This window comes from Acinonyx jubatus, chromosome B1, assembly GCF_027475565.1.
Source record: "Acinonyx jubatus isolate Ajub_Pintada_27869175 chromosome B1, VMU_Ajub_asm_v1.0, whole genome shotgun sequence".
Taxonomy (NCBI): Eukaryota; Metazoa; Chordata; class Mammalia; order Carnivora; family Felidae; genus Acinonyx; species Acinonyx jubatus.
This window is the reverse complement of record NC_069382.1, coordinates 75057728-75083745: the sequence shown is the minus strand read 5'-3', so window position 1 is coordinate 75083745 and position 26018 is coordinate 75057728. Positions and strand designations below refer to the sequence as shown.

Genomic DNA, 26018 nt, shown 5'->3' with positions numbered 1-26018 from the left:
GTTAAAGGAATCTCCCATTACAAAATGACTTTTATAAATAACCACTTTGGAGGGTCTCTCTTTGAAAAATTACCTAAGGCCCTTTTCCCCAAGCAAGTTAATGTGAACTTGGGAAGGGCAATTAAATTGTCAGAATTAAAAAATTTGTTTTTAACTAGAAGGTAGCCAGAAGTAGAGTCATGGGGCTAGTATTGATCGCCCGAACAGAGAACATCACTCTTCAGGTATTTACTCTGCCACCTTTACACCAGAGGCTTTCCTTCAAATCAAATCAATCTATAAAAAAGATGGCTCTTACTACTAAAATACATAACTAATCTCCAATGGCATTTCTATTTACATGTTTCCCTTTGATAATAATAATATAGTTTGTGATGTTTTAAGAATCTGCATTAAACAACATCCTGTCTCCTTAGTTAAATCAATTATAAATAAAAGTGAGAAGTCCTAAAACAGTATACAACTGACACACTATCCTCAATAATGCCTATTTTAAATATTCAAATTCAACACTGAAGCATAGTATTTATCCATACTAGATCCTGTAGTTTCAACTGCTTTTTGATCACATCAACTGTTTTGTTTTGCTAACTTGATTTTTAATATGTTTATTTTCATTAACTTCTTACTGTTATTAAATTAAGGATAAAGGTGCAAGAGTTTCATAATTAACACAAAATTAAAACTGGATGTTACCTATAAGATGCTTTATTTAATAAAAAATTAAAAACTTAAGTTCCTGACTTACATAATGAATTAGCATAAACTATGCTGATATGAAACTATACCACTGTACAATCTATGTGCTGAGTTTTAAAACCATTGTCTAATATTCATTATTTAAAATAAAAAATATATACAAAGTATGACAACAAAAGATTTATATTTTATCAAAAAATGTTATATTAAATATTACATATCTCCTTAAGTGGAAGACCACTGAAGCATCTCCTCCACATTTAGTTTTTAAAAGCATATATTTCAGATTTAAATTTTTGTTTTCAACCTTTCAGAGTATTTTAATCACTGTAAGATCCATGTACAATATTGTCAAATAAGATGGAATTACATAAAGTGCTTAATTTTACTTCCCTCAATTTAATAAATATTATATTAACTTTTCAATTACTGTTTGGAGTCATTAGAGTGAATTCTACACAGGATAAAAAAAAGTTCTAAAAGACAGTAAGCACTGCAATGCTTACTAAATATTTTTTTTTAACCAGCCTCCTGGCAACACAAAAAGGTGGCATAATAGTATTTTAAAAGGTAAAGTTCAGTAACAATGAAATCAAATTTATTTATTATGTAAAATTCTGTAATTTCCCAAAATGGTTGCATGTATTATTTTTGGTTAATGATGGATTTTAATAAGCTCCATATTAAATCTATACCACAAATTTTAAATTCAGTTATTGACATTTCTCTCCAAATAAAGGATTAACAGATTGCCTATGTATCAGTTTTAGAAAACAAGTCCCTATCTCCAGATATAAAAGGAAAAATTTTCATAAAAACATTTTTATTGTCACTGATAGACTTCAGACTTCACAACTCAATGTTAAATGAGTTAAGAAGACAGAAAGGTACTTATTAAATTTTAAGTTCACATAGAGACATCTGTTTGATTGAAAAGTATAAAACTGCAAAAAGGCTGATTTTTTTTTTTTAATGTAAGAGTCATTAGCCAAAAGCAAAAAAAAAAGAAAGAAAGAAAGAAAGAAAGGAAAAAATATATGTAACTGTGAAATCTATAGTACCACATAAAAAGCACATGAACCCTAAAAGCAAAAGTGGCCTAATTAATTCTACATCTTATTTCTTCTTCCCCACCTCCTGTAGTTGAAGATGTAGGGCCCTCAGACTATTATTGCTTTTAGATCACTTTGTTATTGACTATTCTCTGTATGATCATTTATTTTAAAGGACTGATGTCACATTTGGTGTTATATCTGATGACATATTGTGGACATTTTCTTCCAGAAATGGCTCTTTAAGGCTGAGTGCAAGAGGTTAAGCTGCCTGACTGAGGCCAAACCTAAGATCACAGACTTTTAATCTAAATTCTTAATATCCTTATTGAATGTAGTTTCACATTTATTTTGTATACTACATACTATCATTTAACCATAAACTGATGCGTGTTAAACCAATACCTTGAAAAAAGGGAATTAAAACTATCTTATTAAAAAATAACCAATTTACATTTTATAAAATCAAAATTATTTTAATGTAGAGAGGAGCTTCCCCCCCCTTAATCAATGTATCTTAATTGGATTTCAAAGGGATAAAATATTAAGTGAAACCCTATGATCAGAGAGAGTATATTATTAAATCCAAAGGCTTTTTCAGTTTTCTCCAGTTTGCTCATCAGGCTTTTCCCTAATCTGAATCACAGTGATATGCATTATATCAAAAAAGGAAAAATGTTTTGTTAAGCTTTGATAACAAGATGATGCAGAATGGGAACATATGAAAATAATATCTATTCTCTTTTTCCAGGAGCCATCCATCACACCCATCTACAAATCAAGGCTCAGAAAGTATCTGGGCGCTTGGACATTTATTACCATCTCTCCCACTTCATAATCTCATGCTAAAATACCATGGTTGAGGGAAAACCATATACACACAGCAGAACCTGGAAACCTATTTGGTTTGTAAATGCTGTGTTTCTGATATTCATGGATTTAAGGCAGGCGTCCTGGATTAATTTACTCAAAGCTGAATGTGTCGCTTAAAAAGAGAAATATTTTATCCTCCTACTCTGAAACAAAGAGTCTGCGTTAAGTAAGTTTTGCATGTGTAACATAATAAATAAATCCACTTGACACCATAATTTAATAGGAACCTACACTAACTGTAAAAAACTTAACTTCTCTTTCTGGGGTAACTATGAGATGTGGCATAGACCATTTTACAGTGCCTTGTAATAATGAAGTTATGCTCTTCATTACCAAGTACTGTACCTGCTGCTATTGGCAAGGAGTGGTTTATACACTGACCATGCTCCACGGCTGTTTTTAGTGTCGCTTCAGGATGTGTCGATCCTAGAGGGTTACGCACAAATCGTCGCCGGCGCCGCAAGTCATCTTCCCAGTGGTCAAGGCGCCAGAACTCACGAGGACGACTACAATGAAACAGAGAAGCCACATATGTTAGCAATTATCAAACAGCGTGGTAGCACTGAATTTCTGCATAAAGCTCTCCTTGTTTGCTCTGCCTTTTTTTTCCCCCTCCCCTTCCTCTTAATTCTCCTTCCACCTCACACTCCCCTTTTCTGCAATCTTTAACTTAGGTATGTCCTTGAAAATAACAATATCACCTTCCAGTCTAAGGAACTCCTTTTCCTTTTTCTTGGAAGGTGAAATGAGCACTAAATACATCATTTTAAAATGAATTGCTGACAGTGTGATCAGTTTCCCCACACTCTAGTGGCATGTGCTCTGATTTCAGCCTCATTTCAGCCTCAGCAGGGCACCTTTCTCTGTGGCTGCATTTATAAACCAGAATAGGGAAAAGGCTATTATAAATATGGTATAGCATTACCTATATTAATCAAAGTCTGTCCCCCTTCATTTTTCTTCCTAATTTGTGCCTTTTTGCACAAGGTCAGTAAATCATACCATGAATTCTTGGTCCAGAAAGTGTTAACTTTAATGAATATCTCAGTTACATGGTTATGTATGTGATAATAAAATATTACTCTGTTTAGATGTGCAGGAATTTAATTAAAATAATCTCTTAAAATATTCATTACATTTAGCCCCTGAGGCTTAGAACAACACAAGAAAATGCATTTCTTTTCCATTTACTGTTTTTAAATAAACCATTCCTATAGAGTGAAATAGCAATCTATTTTCAAGCAAATCAGATTGGATTTCTGTTTTATGTAGTGTGTTTTTATATTTAATTAAAAACTACATGCTATATGATGTGCAATAATTGCTATATCAAAAGCATACTTTTGGAAATGTATTTTTTAAAGGGTTCTACTATATTTTCCCCAATTATGTAGCTCTTTTATATGGCAATATATAAATGTCAACTCTCCCTCTTATTAACTAATCATAATCTAGCATGGTGGAAAATATAAGGAAAATACTACTATGAAGTTTTTTCCATTACAGTAAAAAAAAAAATCTGCACAATACATTTATTCACTAAAGATACACAGCATGAAAATTTCTAAGCTTCAACAATTAAAAAATTCATCATCAAAACTTCTGTAAGGAATGACTAATACAAAATAAAATTGCACTTGTATTTCATGAGCTAATAAAATTGTACCTGTCAGCTTTGACATATTAGTAGTCTTGACCAACTGACAGTCCCAAAATACTCACTTAAAAGGAACTCTTATTTTGATGTTTTAGAGATGTTATCTTAAAAAATTCAAAACAGATTTGTAAATAAGTCCTTTATAGATTAAAAATTATCTCAGGTTAATAAAAGCATAGACAACAAACAGTACATTATTGAAAGAAGATATGTTTAAAAATAATAGAAATCCAATGGTCTTTTATGAGAAAGCCGGGGACACAATGAGAACATCAAAAATGTCCTTTGTTGATTTTAATCATGCCCAAAGAGGAGATATAATGTAATCAAATGGAATGCAAAAAAAGTGATAGAACAGCAGTCCTCAAAAAGAAAAATTAAAAAGCTCTTTTATTCTTTTTTATACTGCTGTCTACAGTTTAAATGAAAACTATTATAATACCATTTAAAAACAAGTAAGAAGCACCTACAGAATACACACATAATAAGCAAAAGACAACAGTTGTTTGAACTCAATTAATAAAATTCTCCTTAGGTGAAAGGGGAAAAGACGGTACACAGATGGCTACGTGTATGGCTTTGATAGTCATGGAGCTTGGATAGGCACTTCATCATTCTGCCTACCTACATTTATCTGTTAAAATTATTATCAAATATCAGCCAGGATGCAGTCGTGAATCACAGGCTGCTCCTCGTCTTCAGGGGAATGATACAATGAGGGTCTATTCATCAGTGCGGCAATCGGCACAAGTAATTAGTTCCCTAGACTGAGATCTCCTACAAAGCCTATTTCAGTCAGCACCACAAACATATGACGATGTAAAGCTAATGAAAGCTGCTAAAATTTGTTAACCTTTTCTGCCATCAATCCTTCTAATATTCTGTGCTTCAGTATTATGCAAAGGTGGTAAATTATTAATTTGTCATTCATCCATCCTTCTGAATTTTGAGTCAAATTAAATGATATCATTTTTCTTGATAACAATTAAAATTATAAGAGATGTTAAGCTGCTATTACAAAATTATTACTAAATTAGGTAACAATGCGTTCTAGTATAATGCATGAGGGTAAAGTCAAATCCAACGGCTACTAAAGCACGTGAGCAATATTTTTTGTCAGATAGTAGAAAAACCAGAGGAATTTTAAAATGATTCACAAATTAGCAAGTAACTCAAACAATATCTACAAGAGTAATAATCAAAATTAGGAGGAAACAGAACTATGATATTTATTTTTGTGCTCTTTAATACTAACAAAATTGGTCTCAGTGGTGACAACTGGCAAAAACAAAAGCCCCAATATATTAGGAACTAAGAATTTGTTCATATGGTAGAAAAATATTTAAGTTAAGTTTCATCTTCAAACATATACGTAGTATCAAAAATTTAAAAATACTTAGATACAATCCAAAAAAAACCCAATAAAGAACTTTATACTTCAGCATGATAATGTTTACAATACCCTGAAGCTAAAACTCAGACTACCTTTCTCAATACAAGTAGGAACAATTTAAAATCATCTGAAGACAAAGCAAAAATCACTTATTTCAGAGCACAAATCTAGAATGTATTACAAAAATCACCCAGAGAGCCCAACAATTTCAATATATTTTCTTGAGAGTCCCTTCATTATAAAGCACTGCTTCAGGTGATATAGGATACAAACCCTCAAGGAACTTACTCATAATCGAATAGCTATTAGCCTCATTTGGAAAAAAACAGCATTTATCATCCAGTTTCTGATGCTGTGAGTAATACATGTTCTTTGGGGGAAAAGTCACACTCATTTTTTTCAAATAAGGGTAATTACTAGCATGTTTTAAGTCATTTACATAGGAACAGACCATCGTTTTATCCCTCCAACCCTGTTCCCTCCAATAATATACACTCTTAGTATTAAGTTCTATCACTGAAAAAATGAGGCATGCTTTGTCACTTTAGAACAGTATTGGAAAGGAGAATGTGTAGGTTTCACTCACCAACTTTCTGTAAGTTTTGATCATTCACATAAACACTGCACTCTCATTTAAGAAATACTTCCACACCCTCCCCAAAAGCCCCTTGTAGAGGAAAGAGGATAAGAAATTATCAAATTTGGCATAGTCAAGACAACTGTCTTCCCATAAGGTTATGAATTAACTAAATAAGTTATTGTGTATTTTTAGAGTTATCATCAATGGCATGGCTAGAAAAATTTTAAAAACATCAGGTATTCAGAAACTGTTGACCAAATACAAGCATGGTTAAGATGAGAAATTACTTATTCTGAGAGTTTACAGGTATATATATCTGAATCACTATATTCCTTTATATATCTGTACCTATACAAAAAATTATATTAATACAACATGATGCCAAATTCACAAACATTATCGGTATCACTTCTACCAGTAATTAAATCTTACCACATAAGATCTGGAAATAAAACCTTCTGTATAAAAGGTGCTGTAGGTGCTTTACTTAGGTATCCTATTAGTACATAACCTCCAAGTCTAAAATCTTTAACTAATAGAAATACACGTTTTCGAAAAGTTGTGGATGACACTAAAATTAAATGTTCTAACTTTTCTTCCTAAATATTTTCCCCCAATTCTATGACCTAATTTCAAAATCAGAGATTAAAACTACAACTTTTTCTAATTATAAGTCAATGAATTGCCTTTCTACCTTTTAAAAAAACTTTACACTTATGTGTTTGTAACATACACCTTTAATACATCATTGCAATCTACATAAAAGAATATAAAACAATGCCATTTTAATATATAGAATATGTATTTTCTGTTCTATAAGAACAGAATCAAATAGATTGTTGAAATATATCTTAGAGGGAAATAAACTCAAACATTAATAGTCTATTAATTCCCGTTCTGATCTCAAGTGTGGTTAGTGATTTGATGAGGTGAAACAAATGAATTAAGTATGACCCAAATGAGAATCAGGTGGAAAGGGCAGAAGCAAAACGGTGAATCAGTAACTAAAGTATGATACACTTTCTTCCTCTAATATTTAAATGGCTCAACTATAAATAATCTATTATTTTTCACATGTAAATTAGAAGACTTTATTTTTTTCAAAAATTTTTAAATATATATTTATTTTTGATAGAGACACAGAGAGACAGAGCATGAGCTAGGGAGGGGCAGAGAGACAGAGATACAGAATCTGAAGCAGACTCCATGCTCTGAGCTGTCAGCACAGAGCTTGACACAGGGCTTGAACTCACCAACTTGCAAGATCATGACCTGAGCCGAAGTCGGATGTTTAAACAACTAAGCCACCCAGGAGCTCCCAGAAGACTTTACAAAGTTCAATTTTTTTGCGAAAAATATGGCAAGCCAATTCGCCAATTAATAATGTATGTATGGATGAATATGGAACTAGAATCCTAAAACATTTTCTAATAAAACTGATTGACTCTTACCTTGAGCCAGCTGCTAAGAATACAAAGATTAATAAGATATTATCCCTGGCCTCATGGAGAAGACAGATGTAAAAATGATGAGAATTCAAAAAAATTTTCTGTAAGGGGGGAACTGGGTGGCTCAGTCAGTTAAGCGTCAGATTTCGGCTCAGGTCATGACCTCATGGTTCATAAGTTTGAGCTCCACCTCGAGCTCTCTGCTGTCAGCAGAGCCTGACTGGGATCCTCTGTCCCCTCTTTCTATGCCCCATCCCCACTCATGTGCTCTTTGTCAAAAATAAATGGACATTAAAAAAACAAAAACAAAAAAACTGTTTGGAATAGAGCAGAGCTCTATTAAATAGCTAGTAAACTGCACAACTCCAGGGGGCAGTGTTCACATCAAGATTTGTATGATACTCCTGGAGTTGTGCAATGCTCATTTTGTATTTCTATATGAACAGCCTTTAGAATGATAGGGTGTTATGAGAACACTTTATCTTTTTCCCTCTCCATACAATGTTCAGACTCCTTCCTTTCTCTCCCAGAGTTAAATATAATCTTGGGGAAGAAGAACAGAACAAGGCCTTTCAAACACTATCAGTAGCAGAAAAGGTGTTCAGACCAGGACTGACATTGTGAAAAAATAAAAAAACAGGCAAAATTCAATATACAAAAGAAAATAATCAAGAACAAAAAAACAAAAAAGAAACATTAATATTTATTTCACTGAAATCATAAAGTTCATAATTGATTTATTAAAGCAATTTTTGATATTATTCTGTTATAGTAAAACAGCATTAATTACTAAAATGAGTAGTAGCTATGTATGTATTCCAATTATTGCATAACCGAATTGTATTGACACTTATTCAAATTAGTGAGATACACCTATGTTTGCCATCTTACTGTTTTTAGTGTCATTTTCATGTAACTTGGATCTACATCAATAAAAGAATGCTAGTTTTAAAGAGAAAAACTGTCACAATGAAATTATATTAGAAAAATGTCCCATTTTCCATCTTACCCACTTCCTTGTGACAATATCTGATAAATCTTGATAGTCTTAACAAAAGTCAGCAATAAATTCTTCTGGCTAGAAGAAAAATTCTAAATACTAGTCAATTTTAGTACCTCATATTTTGTTCTAAAAATTTTATATTACCTGTTTTCTTAATTCCTGTATCTGGCTCGCTTTCATTTCCATATTTTTAGATTAAAAATTAATGCTAGATATTAGTTACAACTTAAACAAATGGTAACCTCTAAAAAGAAGTAGACATTATCATTGTACTGTCAGCTAGAAGATAAAAGTGCTTAAGTTCTAGAAGGGTTTCACTTTCTGCATAAATCTTGGTGAAATAATGTTCAGGTACTATAGGGTATCACATAATAAAAGAGAATGCTTTATCTCACAAACTGAAATCTACTGTGCCTTCATGCAGATAGATAGAAAGAATATTAACTAAAGCCTCTATTTACCAAGTACCAACTATAACTCAAATGCAGGTGATCTATGAACTGTGCTGTCTTAATGAAAATAAAAGGATAAAAAAAAAACCCTTCAACTACACAGATCCAACAGGAGACATCTTCTAAAGCATAATTCTTTCTTTACTGAGGCCTGATATAGAATCACTAGAAAACTGTATATACTATTTAATTATGTAAAACTATATTTTATGTAGTCATGAATTTCTTTGTGGTACTACTCAATGTAATTCTCTGTTAGCTTTTAGAGACATGTAGACACCCATCTTCAACTAGTTATTTACTTAGAATATTTTCTAAAAATATAATTGTGTAACAATTGTTTAAGAAACAATCCCATAGTTTTCCTAGCTCCTATTAGCCTGTTAATCATTTCTTTATTCACTTAGCATTTTTACCAAGAAGTAAGCAAAATTATAAGAAAATAACAATCTAGTGTTAATTGTCCTACCAATTAAAACTCTAACAAAAGACAAATGCAAAAAAAATTAAACAATGTTGTTGAATACTAGAATCCCCAAAACTCACCTGAGTAGCCATACTATTTAGACAAATCTGATCTATTTTCTCCAAAAATATGATTAAAAAAAAGTAATTCACCGAACATCTATTTAGTGCCAACTCTGAACCAGTCTTGGTACATCCATATAAACTGTGCTTTTATAATTTTTTATGTGATAATCAGGATAAAAAAAATCATCACATATCAAAAATAATACAACTTAAAATAGACAGCATTTGGGGCACCTGGGTGGCTCAGTTGGCTGAGCATATGACTCTTGGTTTTGGCTTAGGTCATGGTCTCACAGTTCATGAGTTTCAGTCCCACACTGGGCTCTGCACTGACAGTGTGGAGCCTGCTTGGGATTCTGTCTCTCTCCCTCTCTGCTCTTCCCTGCCTTTCTCTTTCAAAATAAAATAAAATAAAAATAAAATAAAATAGCATTTATTCCATTGGACTACTCTGTGATAGATACTGCATTCTTTTGAACACATTATTACCAAGTCTCACAACAACACTGCCATAACTAGATACTGTTATTTTTATTTTAAAGAAACAAAGAAGAAACGAAGTCTTACCCATCAGTAGTAAATAATAAGTCTATGGGCTTCAAAGCCTATGAGCTTTCACATAACATTTCCTCTAGAAATTCACTGGATACCATTATAGCTATGATCAAAGTTCTAATTAACACTGCCTGAGAGGACTGAGGATTTCATTAAGGTTTTAATGAGGATCTATTTTGTAAGTTCCATGAGGACAAGTGTTTGTGTCCATCTAATTCACTGACCAAGCACAGTAACTGGAACAAAGGAGGCACTTAATAAATAACCAATTAAGGAATGAACAAGCTGACTCTTTAAAGAAACTTAAAATGATAAACAGGAGTCTGCTGGGCAAGATGGAAAAGGCATTCCAAGCGGAGGAAAGAGCATGGACAGTGGCATAAAGACATAAAAAGGCACCTTTATCTTAAGAAGTTTGGGTAACAAAGATCATTTCAAGGCAACTTAGGAGTGGCAAAAGCTAAGTCAGGAAATATAGGTTTAGAACCAGATTTAAAGAGGCCTTGTATAATTAACTAAAGTAATCTTTACATCTTATACTCAACAGACAACCAAGCCTTCTCAATAGAGAACTAATATGATCAGCTTTATGTTATGTGGCAGAGATATAAAAAAAGGCAGTGGGGATGGAGGCTAAAGCTAAGATTCAAGTGACCTATCTGAAGGGGAAGAGATAAGATTTTGTGAGACATTCAATATGGAAGGTTAGGAAAAAGGAGATAATGAGAACAAAACTGAGGTTTGTGATAAAAGGGTAAAGATACTATTTAACTGAAATGATGTAGGTTAAGTAGCTGTGGTTGGGAGAATCATGTCCTTGGACACCTAATAATGTCTAGGCAGAAATGTCTAATAACTAATCACTAGAACTTGGGAACTCAAAAAGCACTCTGAGCAGTGTTGGGAGTGAGGAACTTAGATATTCATCTAACAAAAATTTACTGAGAGCTAAGTATGTGCTAGATCCAGAGAAAACTATATTGAAAGGACAGGAGAAAAGTGAAAATAAAATCTGGGAAATTCCAATATTTAAAAAAATTGCAGATGAAAGGATCACTTAAATAGAGAAGAAAATGTTTCATATAATCAAGATAATAAGAGAACCAAAATAGAACAGTGCCAAAAAAGACAAAGCAGCAAAGACTCTTCACCGAAGTGAGTGGGCAGCCAATACTGAATTCTGCATAAGAATGTTTAGAAGGATGGGGTGCCTGCCTGGCTCAGTTGGTGGAGCATGAGAGGCTGACCCTAGGGTTTTAGTTTGAACCCCATGTTGGGTGTAGAGGTTACTTAAAAATATATTTTTTAAATTGGTTTAAAGTTTATTTATTTTTAGAGAGAAAGAGCACAAGCGGGGGAGGAGCAGAAAGAGAGGGAGACACAGAATCAGAAGCAGGCTCCAGGCTCTGAGCTGTCAGCACAGAGCCCAACGCAGGGCTTGAACTCACGAACCATGAGATCATGAAATGAGCTGAAGTCAGATGCTTAACCAACTGAGCCACCGAGGTGACCTAAAAATAAAATCCTCTGAAGACTTTTTTTTTTAATGTTTATTTTTGAGAGCGAGAGAGCACGAGCAGGGGAGGGGCAGAGACAGAGGGAGACAGAGAATCCCAACAAGGCTCCATGCTGCCAGCGCAAAGCCTGACGTGGGGCTAGAGCCAGTGAACCATGAGACCATGACCTGAACTGATGTATGGCTCAACTGACTGAGCCACCCAGGCGCCCCCAAAATAAAATCTTTTTAAAAAATGTTTATAAGGATGAAGAATGAAGGAAAGCTTTTATGTTTTTGTGTTTTAAGATATATAACTTAGGTGTGCCAGGGTGGCTCAGTCAGTTAAGCGTCCGACTTCAGCTCAGGTCATGATCTCCCTGATCGTGAGATCAAGCCCCACATTGGGCTCTGTGCTGACAGCTCACAGCCTGGAGCCTGCTTTGGATTCTGTGTCTCCCTGTCTCTCTGCCCCTCCCCCACTCACGCTCTGTCTCTCTCTCTCAAAAATAAATAAACATTAAAAAAAAGATATATAATTTATATGCCATCATAATGTCTACCTGTTCAAAGTATACAATCCAATAGTTTTTAGTATACTTACAGAGTTGTGCAACCATCACCAAAATCTAATTCTAGAATATGTTTATTTCCACTAAGGAAATCCCATACCCCATACCAGTTATTTCCCATTTTTCCTTCCTTGACAATGGACACACAGAGTATTTCACAGTATGCAGGGCAGAAGGTAGGTGAATGTGTCTGCTCTGGCCTGGATCTTCTAAAGTCTGGACTAAATTTAAAATAAGACAAACTGTAAGGGATTGATAAAAGACATTTTTATTCATATTGGAATTTTCTGGAGAGCCTAAGGGCTATGAGAATATGTTATTTATAAAAAAAAATCCCCAGAGACTATTAAAATAAAATTTATAATTAATTCATAGAAGATATATAATAACTAAAGTTTTAGAGTGATTTATATTAAAAGCCAATAATCTTAAAATTTCTGGATATGATATAAAACTATTTTGGCTTCATTTATTAAAGGACTTAAAATTAATCACCTTAGCCCCACCATGTACTAGATCTATGATTTCTACATAAATCACTGATTATCTTTGGGTTTCTATTGCTTTATATGAAATAATTGTAACTTGTTTAAAGCCCACCTCATAGGGTTGCAGTGATGAATCAAATGAAACGGAGTTGTGAAATTGCTTCAATAACAGTAAAATGCTATGTAAATATAAGGTATTATTTTTAATTAGTAATGAATTTAAGTATTTGGCTACTTCTACATGCCATTATTTTGGTAAAGCATGTGTTCAAGTGGTATCACCAGCTACTTCAACCATGATTTAAAAATAAAAACATGGGGTGCCTGGGTGGCTCAGTAGGTTAAGCATCTGACTTTGGCTCAGGTCATGATCTCGCGGTCCATGGGTTCAAGCCCCACATCAGGCTCTGTGCTGACAGCTCAGAGCCTGGAGCCTGTTTCAGATTCTGTGTCTTTCTCTCTCTCTGACCCTCCCCTGCTCACAGTGTCTCTCTCTCTCTCTCTCTCTTTCTCTCTCTCTCAAAAATAAACATGAAAGAAAGAAAGAAAGAAAGAAAGAAAGAAAGAAAGAAAGAAAGAAAAGAAAGCCCTGATTAATATTCCCTTTAACAGCCCCCCGCAATGATTAGCTCCAAGCCCCTGGCAATGATTAGCTTACTTTCTTTCTTTAATAAAGATTTCCGTATGCTGGACATTTTATATAAATGGAATCATACAATATGTAGAATTTTGTGATTGGTGGGTGGATCTTGGGTTTTATAATTAGAAAATTGAAGCATTCACTTGGTTACTTAACTATTATTCACTTCTCTCCCCTTTCCTGTTTCCTGAGAAGTGCAATTTTCCTAATTATCCTTTCCTAACAATTATAATTTTGTTGAGATATCACTTCCTAAATGGTTGGATGACTTAAGGAAAGCTGACTCTAAGACAATTAGGACAATCTTGTCATTCTTGCCAGTCATTGGTTCCAGATCTAGCTTTAAACCAATCACTGAATTGACTAGTTCTAAAATCTAGCTCTAAACCAATCACTGCATAAAATTTTTGCCTGGCAATCATTTTTCACCAACTTGAAATGCGAAACTTTTATTTAGTGGTTGAGATACTAGTTTTCCCTTTCTCTTGATGAGTTGAAACAAGGAAATGTTAGACCCAGTTGCTGGCAATTATAATACAACTGTGAAGAAGAGAGAGTGGGGTAAAAGTTTACATACCCAGAGACATAAAATTGAAAGAACTGTAAAAAAATGGAGCTAAAGACCTGCCCCCCAAGACTTGACACTTCTACACTTCATATAATAAAAGATAATATACTTTTTTCACAATTTAAAGAAGAATTTCACTTCACTTAGAGCCAGGTTTTCTATCACCTGCCTATGAAACCATCTAACAGATATATGGATTACTGGTGATGCCATTAGCAATTTGATTACAGTTGTGAAAGGAAAATCAGATAGTAGTGAACGCATGCTTTGGTGGAGATAGTTAATACTGACTTTGAAAGGAATTAGGGAGATGGGGTGGTAGTTTTAAGAGAGTAAAGAATAGATGTAAGCATGTTTGCAAAGGGAAAAGACCAAATTAAAAAAAAAAAAAACAAAAAAAAAAACCAAGATGACAAGGGGGAGTAGGGTAAGTGCAAGCAGCACTGTAGAAAGAAGAGGTGTGATCCTGTGAAAAGAGTGCAATTACCCTGGAACTGAAAAAAGTCACCTTCTTCTCTGTGACAAGATGGAAGGATGGAAGGCTCTGTACTTTTAATAGTTCAGGGTTCAAAAGAAGAAAAACTGAAGATCTGATTTTGGCCTGATTATTTCTATTTTCTCTACTCAATAACAAGTTTTTAACAGAAGAATAGAATAGAGAGATAACAATTAGAAGAGTTGCCTTGGGGAATTATGAAAGAAAGCTGACTAAAAGCAAGTTTAAGGATGGCTAAGTAGTTACAAAGGTCTGAGATTAGAAACCATTCATCTAGAGTGGCACTAATCTGTACAACTGTGATTTTTGCCTCCCAGCTATACTCAGCAATCTAAGAACAAGAGTAAAATAAAGCAGATAGCAAAACTCACTCAAGGTTTAGGACTGATTTGGTTGGCAGCTCAAAATAAGGAAAGTTAAGGCAAATGAGTAGACTGGTAAGAATATCTGGGTTGGATAAGAATGATAAACCTGTAATCTTTCTGGACTTCAATAAATAAATATAGGCTCATTTAGGGTGCTCAATCAGTTAAGCATCCAACTTCAACTCAGGTCATCATCTCACAGTTTGTGAGTTCAAGCCCCATGTCAGGCTCTGTGCCGACAGCTCAGAGCCTGGAGACTGCTTCAGATTCTCCCTCTCTCTCTCTCTGCCCCTCCCCAGCTAGTGCGCGCTTGCTCGCTCTCTCTCTCTCTCTCTCTCTCTCCCCCCAAAATAAATAAACACTATATATACTTACATATATATGTATAAGCTTCATTAGACATTGACTTATTGAGAAAACATATTTACCCTGCTTTCTACACCACTAATATTGAGGATAATTTGGTTTTCCAATGAATTAATCAATATATCTGTTTAATCAATGTATCTAGCCCCTTTACTTAATATTATGAGTTTCCAACTTGAACTAACACAAGCCTAAAAAGAAAGAATGGAGGCTTACACTGTATTTGAAGACTGTCTTCAGTCTTCAATCTATAGGCTTACTCTAGTAATTAGACACAGGGCTGGACAATATGCATGCAGAGAACGATCTGAAGACTCAGGAAGACAGGACCTCATTCTTTTGAGAAATATGTTACACTGTACTCCTGGAAAGGGGATGGTAACTAAAAATGACTGACTGCCCATAATATCAGGCACTCCAGTAAGAATTTTACATGTGGTCTTTTTTAATGATCAAAACAACACTTTAATTTAGGAATATAATCCCAGAATAACAAATTAAATCCTAATTTTGTTACTAAGAAACAGAGTTAGACCTCACATCTCTGACTTTCCATTACCAAAAAAAAATTTTTAATAATGCTACTTCCATACTGCTATGGAAGCATTTTCATATTAGGCTCATTAATATATTCATTATGGCAAATTACTGTAAAGTTTAAACATTCCTTTGGTCTCAATGGGACCAAAAACTTCTTATAAATTATATGAAAAACTTCTATCACACATTACAATAAAGAAAAATTAGAAAATAGCATAATTTTTCCCAAATTGACTAGCTATTAGATTGGTGGAATGGGGGTAAGGGGTTATAAGGCTCTGTTGCTTTTTAATGGATAAGTAAGACCAAGGTAAATACTAACTACTGTGTAGTACAGATCAGAATTTGAAAAGCCTGGAAACTGTTTATATTCACTGAATGTTTCTAGTAGCTCCAATCACTTGTCCCAAATATTGAAGCACTAAATGGTCTATAAGCATATATATAAAGGAATATCAGAGCCAAGAACCACTGTTTTGGCATTTAGGACCTCATTTCTCTCAAACTGAGCCCCTATATCACATTTTTATTGTTGTTGTTAAGATAGTTGTCATAGGACAACAGGAAAAAATAGCAAAGAAATATCAGCTGCTCTAGTATGATATTTTTACCTTTAAATAAATAATTTAAAGGCTTAAATGCAGTAGGAACCCAGCAAAACACAACACCACTTCCTGCATTTAATCCGAAACTCTCAGGAAAACACTGGTGAAAGCAAATAGTAAGCATAAAAGAAAAATATTATATACTTGCTTTACAAGCTAGATAAATTAGTGAAAAGTATGTGCTCCTCATCCACTGGGACAAAAGGGCTTATTATGTTACACTTCCAGGTTTTTAAGACAGTTGGAAGCCACTTCTTTTAATAGTGGCTGTCATCTCCTAGAAACTTTACAGTACTTTCAATTTTGAAGCAATTATTCACAATCTGAAGTGATTTATTTTCCTCTCTTTCTTTACTACATTTCAATTTGGCTCTCAATGCCCAGTTCCGTTTGGCTTGGCTGCATTCATTTACAAGTATTTTTCAAGAGCCCACTATTATTTGGAAAGGTTGAGGTGCTATATGGGGTGTTCATACAAGGAAAAAAAGTCTCTAATCTCAAGGCACTTACAATCTAATACACGGGATAAAATAAGCAAACAATGAATTATATGGCATTAAGATCCATGCCCTAAGAAACGTAAAAATTCAGAGCTTTGGAGATCGAAAAAAAGGAGTAAGTGATCACATATGTTTTAAAGAGATCAGGAAATGCTTTAAGGAGCCAGAGATTTTTGAAAAAGATCCATAAGCAGGGGTCAAGTTTCAACTGATCTACAGGGAAGAAGATGGCATTGTAGGCTTTTCACCAAAAGTATAGAGGTCAGAAAATTGGAAGCAGTCCTTTTGGTTGGCCCCAGCAGAAAATGAGGCAGAAAAGAATTGTTGGGGCCTGGCCATACCATAAAAGACAGGGATGAAAAACTAATGAGTTTATATTTCACTCATTCAGTCACTCATTTAATCAACAAACACTTACTGAATGCCAATAATGTACAAGGACCTGGAGACTTAGAGTGTTACTTGATGATAAAAAGAGTCCTTATCCTCAAGGACCTCATAGTACAATGGAAGAAACAGATATATGAAGAGACAATTATAATATATACACAACATTCCTTGGGAACACAATAGAGGGGCATTATCCAAAGTAATAGAAGGGTTACTGGAAGGCAGCAACTCACAAACTGAATCAAAGAGTTAACAGATGTTAAACAGGAGAATAAGAAAAGGAAAACATTCTTTGAGGAAATAGCATTCACAAAGCCAAAGAAGTAAGAAACAATTGGGTGTATGCTAAACTGAAAATTTCTAGAATTTTGCGAGAATACAGGCAAGAAGGAGCCAAAGAAGCCACAGGAATAGGAAGGGTCCAGATCACAGAGAATCATCTGAGGAATTCAACTCCTGGTTGAAAACCTATGTATGACTTTTTTCAGGACTGACCACAGTTAGTTACACAGGCCTTATCTGTCAAACATCATGGGGGAAATCTGCCCTCCACAGCCCCAAACCAGACTTAGTGTATAGCCAATGCACTCCAGTCTCTGAAGGAAGTTGTACTCAAGGATTCAGGCCCCAATGGCCAATCATGTTCTTAGCATAATTGCATTCCTAGCCCCTGCACCTTCATCCCAAAGTTTCTTTATCTGAAGCTTTGGGCAGAGATCCTCTTCAGGCCCTCTGCCCAGGTCTTCTTACTGAAGGAAGAAAGGGAAATCTTGAAGACACCTTCCCCACTCTCACTCAGTTCACCCTGAGCCCTTCCCCTTCTCCTTCTTTCAACTGCATGGTCCATAAAACCTCTGGAGCCTTTTGTTCGGAATTCTCTCAACAGTGAGATGACCCCACATCTATACTGATCTATGATGATTCACACTGATTCGACTGACCACTGCAACATTTCATTAGGAAAAATGGAACAAGGGGGTCCTGCAGTTTTAGACTGTTGCACATACCACCACAGTAAGCTATTATAGGCTTACTCCTTCATTTTTGGTTTGTGGTTTCAATCAGCTACTCTGATACTCTCCTAGATCAGCTGAGCTCCTGACACCATCCATGTCATGCTAAAGAATTGGGTTTTGTCCTGTAGCAATGGGGAGATACTGAAGCATTTTAAGCAAATATTGTGACTATAGAATAATAACTCTGGGAAGCGTATAAAAATTAGATGAGAAGAAATATCAGAAATGAGAACGTAAGTAAGGATGTTATTGGAATAATTTAAGCAAGATGACAGTTTTCAAAATTAATTTTTAAATTTCCTATTTTTCTGATTTATCTTATTAATTTGTTGTTGAAATTTGCCTAAAAATTCTCTGTGACACAAGGTAGGCAATATATAAATAAGGTGTGAGAGAAAAGTTCAAGGACATAAGGCAATTTATTCAAAATAAAATGGGTTCCAAAGTATATGATGTACAAAGCTAATTAAATGTTACATGCAATGAAACAGGCCTAAAACTAGATGAAAGTCCTGAAGCTGAGTAGAGATGGGAATAGAACACAGAAACAGTCCACTAGATGCTACATCAACTCAGCCCAGAAATGACAATACATGTCCTCTACCCACATTCCTTTGGTCTTACCAAGTCATAGGACTCCACACAGGAAATGTGATCCCCACTTGAGTAGCCATTTCCCAGCAATAGCTCTACACTATGTTAAGACAGAATGAAACTATGATAATCAGCTAGCCTATCTGCCAGAGATGGTAATAAATACCACACAGAAAAATGAAACATGAAAAAGAAACAAAAAATATTACAGGAGGAGTAGGGGACAATTTAAAATAAGATGATTAGGGAAGGATTCTAGAAGAAAGTAACATCTGAGAAAGACCTAAAGGAAGTAAAAACATCAGTTATGCAGATATCTTAGAAAATTTCAGGCAAGGACAATGTAAATCCAAAGGCCCACATGGTGAGATCGTGGAAATGCAGAGAGGCCATTCTAGATAGATGAAGAGTTATAGTATAAGTAGATACCAAAGACTTGTTAAGAGGATGAGGAGCACATTCAAATATTTTAAGCAGAGAAGTTACATAATCTTCCATGTTTTAACATGGTCACTCTGGCTACTGCAGAAGCCTAGGTGCAAGTGGGAGGTTTATATTAAAAGCCAAGATCTATTTGTAGACTTTTACAATAATCCAGAAGATGATGATGTCTGGAAACAAGTGACAGCAATAGACATGGTGAGAAATTACTGAATTCTGGGTATATTTTGAAGATTGAGTCAAAAGGACATGCTGACATATCATATATAGGGTATGAAAAGAAAGAAGACAATGATATTATAAGGATTTTGATCTCAGAATTAGACAAATACATTAACAAAGATGAGAGAGAATGAGGAAATAGGTTTTGATGAAGAATATCAGATAAACATATAACGTTTGGGGTTCCTCTTAGAAATCTGTGGAAGAAAGGGCTATTACCAAGCCAATTTTCCTCTTCTACCTAGGCACACAGCTAAGCCACATTTCCCAATATCCCTTGCAATTAAGCATAGCCATATGACTAAGCTTTAGCCAATGAAAAATGAACAGAAATGATACAAACAACTTCCAAACCTAGCCTATAAACTTTCAATACACAGTTGTCCATGCTCCTTCCACTGGCTTGATGTAGATGAACTTGGCAATCTTAGAAGCCAAGAACTAAAGATAATGGAGCTATATAAATCACCCATCACAAATATCTATGTTTTATTTTATATGAAAAAGGAAATAAAAGTTCTAGGGGCATCTGGGTGACTCAGTCAGTTAAGCGTCTGACTTTGGTTCAGGTCATGATCTCACAGTTTATGAGTTCAAGCCTTGCGGCGTCGGGCTCTGTGCAGACAGCTCAGAGCCTGGAGCCTGCTTTGGATTCTGTGTCTCCATCTCTCTGCCCATTCCCTACTCGTGCTCTGTCTCTCTCTCTCTCTCAAAAGTAAACATTAAAAAAAAAAGCCTTTAGAGAAATAAAAGTTCTAGAGCCACCTGGGTGGCTTAGTTTAACAACGGACTTTGGCTCAGATCATGATCTTGAGGTCCGTGAGTTGGAGCCCCATGTTGGGCTCTGTGCTGATAGCTGGGAGCTTGGAGCCTGCTTCAGATTTTGTGTCTCCCTCTCTCTCTGTCCCTCCCCCACTTGTGACCTGTCGCAAAAATAAATAAACGTTAAAGAAAAATTGAAAGAAAGAAAGAAAGAAAGAAAGAAAGAAAGAAAGAAAGAAAGAAAGAAAGAAAGAAAAGTTCTATTATGGCTAGCCACTGAATGAAATTTGGGGATTTAACTATTAAACCAGCTTACATTGCTACAAACAATACAAATATCCAAACAGAGATGTTGAGTAGACAATTGAATATGAGTGTGGAGTTCAAAGGAAAGGACCTCTCAGGAGATATAATCTGGGCGACATCAAAATATCTTGTTTATAAAATACAGACAGGTATGAACTGGCTAAGATCTTAAGGTAAGTGAGGAGAGCCAGAGAAGAGAAAAGGAAAACTCCAAAGACCTAGGCCTGAGTAACCCCAATAATAAAGAGGCTGACAAAATAAGGAGAAACCAGCAATGAATTCTGAAGAGGCCCTTGACAGGAGGAAAATCAGATGAATATGGTTTCCCAGAGGCCAAATGGAAATGTATTTCAAGGAGAAGGCAGTACTCAAGACATACTGAAGAGTATCAATTAGTCAAGAAAGATGAAGATTGAAAAGTGACTATGTGATACGGCAATACAAATGTCACAGGTGACCTTGAAAAGAACAGTTTCAGTAGAAGGATAAAAAAAAAAAAGCCTGAGTAAAGTGAACTCACGAGAGAATGACAGAAGAGAAACCCAGCAAAGAAACAAATCTTTCAAAATTCTTCAAGCATATTCTATACTGGACACAGCATATTATAAACATTTTGGGGGGGAAAAAAGCATGAATGCAAACAGTCCTAACAAATAACACTAAATAAATACCATAGAATTTTGCAATATAAGGAGATTCTACTAGATCTGGACACAACAACAGAATACTCTAGGTGAGAATAAGTATAATTTGAAAAGACAAAAAGATGAAAATCATAAAGGCTGCATACACTTCTAAGGGTTCATTTATATTTGATTCATTAATCTGCGGAGGCATGGATTTTAGTGTATTGTGCTAGCAAGTTTATTAATTAGGGCCTGTACTTCAATATTCATACTCAGCATCAATATTCAACTTTGTAAAGGAAGAGAAAAACTAAAAGAAATGGTCCCTAAAAATTCATTAATGGGAGTTGAAATAGCTCTAATAAGCAACATTACTATCTATATTAATCTCAATAACTAAAATATGGACTGTCTCAAAAAAGAAACTGACAAAGAACCGAATAATTTTTAGTAATAAAACACTGAATAGTATATAATCACATTATTAATATAGATTGAGAAATAAGGCTATAAATGGAAAAGCGGAAGGGTACACATTTAAAAGGAGTAACAAACAGCACTACTAAATCAGGCTAACTTAATGTCGGTGCCAGAACTTTCATATATTTTAACTGGGGTACGGAGTAGCCACACAGGTTACACATCCATTTTGTTCTAAAAGTTCTTTGCTATAGTCACTAAAGCTTACCTCTTATTCCTACTGGAACACTACCACATCAAAATGCACTGTTGGAAGGTTCTCCACAGAGAATTTACATTCTTGCCTTTATACTCCTATTAACACCTTTTCAAATTATTGTAGTTAAAAGTTTACCTTTCATTATTCTATTTCATTCATTTGGTTATATGTGCTGGGCAAGGGATATACAACATGGTGGAAAAAAAAAAGAAGCAAACCATTCTCCTATCATTTACAACCTTATCTGTCTGAATGACTATCTCAAAAGAAATCTTGCCACAGAAGAGGCATTTTTTTAGTAAATAAGGATTATGTAGGCTAATAAAAATATAAATGAAAAATAGAAATGTTCCAAAGGGTTCATGAGAATCCCTCAATGTTGTTTTTATTAGGAAATAGGAAAATTAAGTTGTTTGAGTTGTGGCTCTTCCCTTTCAGCTCCCAATATTCGGGGAAGTGACTATTTAAAAAAAAAAAAAAAGATAAAAGTTAAAAGCTATAAATGCCAAAGTTTAAAATAAATTTGTGTAAAAGAAATTAGTTGCAACTTCTCAATAAAAGACCATCTTTTTAGTCCTGATCTTCTCAATCAGAAATAAGCTATGCTGATTTAAACTTCTTTTGTTATATCCTTTTCAGCTTATTAGTTTTACTACAAATACTAGGTAAACTGTTAGTCTGTTATACCATTTATTTGGTCACAAAAGTATTAAAATACTGTTTGACTACCTAGTAAATTCACAGCAAACAGGTATATATCCCAAGGTAGCAGGTCAAATCAAAAAGTTAAATATCCTCTTAAAATTCGCTGAAATAAACAAAATAATCATATTTGAGACTAACACCAAGAAAACCCCACACACAGTTTCATTTCCTGGAAAAATAAATGCAACCGTACCTGAAAACAAATGCACTACATTTTAAAAGAGAAGGCATTATTTCTAAATTTTATAAGATTATTATCAATCCAAGTTGAACACACACACACACACACACACACACACACACACACACACAGAGAGGGAGGTAGATGTTGTTTAAATACCTTATGGTTTCATTTTACACTTCTCATATCAGGGTGAAGTCTTAAAAGTAATTCAAAAGGAAAATGAAAGTATTTTACTCAGAAGATAGAGTCCATATGTTCTTCAATCTGGAAACCCACTGGGAAAAAGACTTGAGTTTTTAAAAACTGAATTTTGACAATTGGAAGCTGATGTGGCTGTTTCTTCTCTCCATGAAGATTTGAATCATTCTCAGGGGGAATGAAATAGATCTTTATCAAGTATAGCAAAGCTTAACACCTGTTTAACTCCAAATTACTTAGAAAAAATTTAGTGAGTCTTCAGAATCTCACTATGAGGGCTTACATTAAATACTTACTTCTAAGTGCAAGGTATTTTTACAAGCTTAGCACAACAACTCATATATGTGGGTCTGTCTATATTTCAAATTCTATACTTTTTAACTCAATGAGTCTATTTCTTATTGCTATACATGCTCAAACATAATTTTATTTCCTTTGTTAAGAGTGTAATAGTACATTGTAACTACTTGTACATCTGCAATACTATTATGTTCTAAGATTCATAGCATGGTCTGTATTTTTTCACTTTGTACAAATCTTCAACTTCTAGCACAATGCCCAGCATCTAGTATATACTTTTAAAGGTCCACCAAATTTATCCTAATCATTCATTCCTAGATCTAAATGAAGTTGATCTATTTGAAGTTAAAATGATTTTGTTCTCAAAGTCAAGGTAAAAATGGGCTACAGTTTTCTGTTGTTGTTTTTTGTTTTTGTTTTTTTGGAAGGTGAATTTTTTTTATTTTGAAATACTTTAGGTTCACATGTTATAAGAAATAATAAAGAAGATCTCTACATATTACCAGTTTCCCACAATAGTAGCATCTTGTAGTAGTACACTGCAGAATAACATTACAACAAACGTTGTACCAGAACTTGGATCTTGGTCTATAGTTTTCTTTTTTTGTAGTGTCTTAGTCTGGTTTGGTATCAGGGCAATAATAGCTTCATAAAATAAATTCGGAGATATTTTTGTCTATTGTGTTTTCTGGAAGAGACTGTACAGTGGTAATTCTTTAAACTTTCAATAAAATTTCCCAGTGCAATCATCTGTGCCTGGAGATTTGGGGGGAAAGTTCTTAAACTATGAACTCAATTTCCTTAATAGTTGAGAGCCTTTCTAATGATCTATCTCATATTGGGAAGTTGTGGTAGTGTGTGTTTTTTGAAGAAGTGACCCATTTATTCAAAGTTGTTAAAATTTTTAGTGCAGAGCTGTTTTTACCATTCTAAATTATCCTTTTGATTCTCTAAGACCTGTAGTGATATCCCCTGTTTATTACTTAGTAGTGGCAATTTGTATCTTTTCATTTTTTCTTTGTCACACTTGCTAGAAGTTTATCAACTTAAATCATCTTTTCCAAAAAACAGCTCTTTAAAAAAAAACAGCTCTTTGTTTCATTGATTTTCTCTACTGTTTTTTCTGTTTTCAACTTCATTAATTTCTACCCTTGTCTTTGTTATTTTCTTCCTTCTGGAGTTTGTTTCAACTTTATTTTTTAGGTTCTTGAGGTAGAGGTTAAATTGCTTATTTGAGACTCTCTTTTCTAATATATGCATTTAAATTATATAAATTTCTCTCTCAGCACTGCTTTAGTTGTATCTTACAAACCCCAAATGCTATGTTTTTGTGTTAAGTTAAATGTATTCTTTTTCTTTGAGGCTTCCTATTTGACCCACGGATTATCTAAAAGTGTGTTATTTAGTTAACAATATATAGTTCTTCTATTATCTTCTGTCACTGATTTCTAATTTGATTCTCTTGGGGGTTTTTATTTTTTTAATTTTATTTTTTAAAATTTACATCCAAATTAGTTCGCATATAGTACAACAATGATTTCAGGAGTAGATTCCTTACTGCCCCTTACCCAATTAGCCCATCCCCCCTCCCACAACCCCTCCAGTAACCCTCAGTTTGTTCTCCATATTTATGAGTCTTTTCTGTTTTGTCCCCCTCCCTGTTTTTATATTATTTTTGTTTCCCTTCCCTTATGTTCATCTGTTTTGTCTCTTAAAGTGCTCATATGAGTGAAGTCATAGGATTTTTGTCTTTCTCTGACTAATTTCATTTAGCATAATACCCTCCAGTTCTATCCAAGTAGTTGCCAATGGCAAGATTTCATTCTTTTTGATTGCTGAGTAATACTCCATTGTATATATATATATATATGTATATATATATATATATATATATATATACACACATATATATACATACCACATCTTTTTTATCTATTTATCCATTGATGGACATTTGGGCTCTTTCCATACTTTGGCTATTGTTGATAGTGCTGCAATAAACATGAGGGTGCATGTGTCCCTTCGAAACAGCACACCTGTATCCCACGGATAAATGCCTAGTAGTGCAATTGCTGGGTTGTAGAAGTTCTATTTTTAGTTTTTTGAGGAACCTCCATACTGTTTTCCAGAGTGGCTGAACCAGCTTGCATTCCCATGGCCTATAGTTTTTAAAGGAGCCTCAATTTTAGTTTTGGTTTTTTTTTAACGTTTATTTTTGAGATAAAGCATGAACAGGGGAGGGGCAGAGAAAGAAGGAGACACAGAATCTGAAACAGGCTCCAGGCTCTGAGCTGTCAGCACAGAGCCCGACGCGGGCTCAAACTCACGGACCGTGAGATCATGACCTGAGCCGAAGTCGGACACTTAACCGACTGAGCCACCCAGGCGCCCCAAGGAGCCTCAATTTTATACAATACAGCATGAATTACATAACTTGTGCTCTACTACTAATGCACATAATTCCTAATTTAACGTAACTTAACTAAAGGAATTTTTATTATATATTATGTGAAGGTGATATTAACATATATTGACATTTTTAAATGTCTATATTAAAAACAGGTTTTCATTACTGTATCAAAAAATTAATCAGATTTAAATAAAGTAACTAAGATAGTATATGTATTTTCTAAAGCACACATTTGTTTTGCTTTTTCTTTGAAGGTATTTAATTTTATTGGGCTGTTAGGTAAAACTGCCCAATAGCAACCTTATGT

At 34.3% G+C, this 26018-nt stretch overlaps 1 protein-coding gene across 7 annotated transcripts in view; it reads right to left on the bottom strand.

The window, feature by feature from the left end:
• LRBA (LPS responsive beige-like anchor protein) overlaps window positions 1-26018 on the bottom strand; it is a 772859-nt gene that overhangs the window by 297840 nt on the left and 449001 nt on the right. For 5 of the 7 annotated variants that reach the window (XM_027067081.2, XM_027067078.2, XM_027067090.2 and 2 more), the window contains one exon: window positions 2970-3130. In XM_027067081.2, the coding sequence (XP_026922882.1) occupies window positions 2970-3130 (161 nt within the window). The remainder of the gene's footprint in view (window positions 1-2969; window positions 3131-26018) is intronic. The other 2 variants (XM_027067106.2, XM_015081450.3) reach the window with 1 other exon arrangement.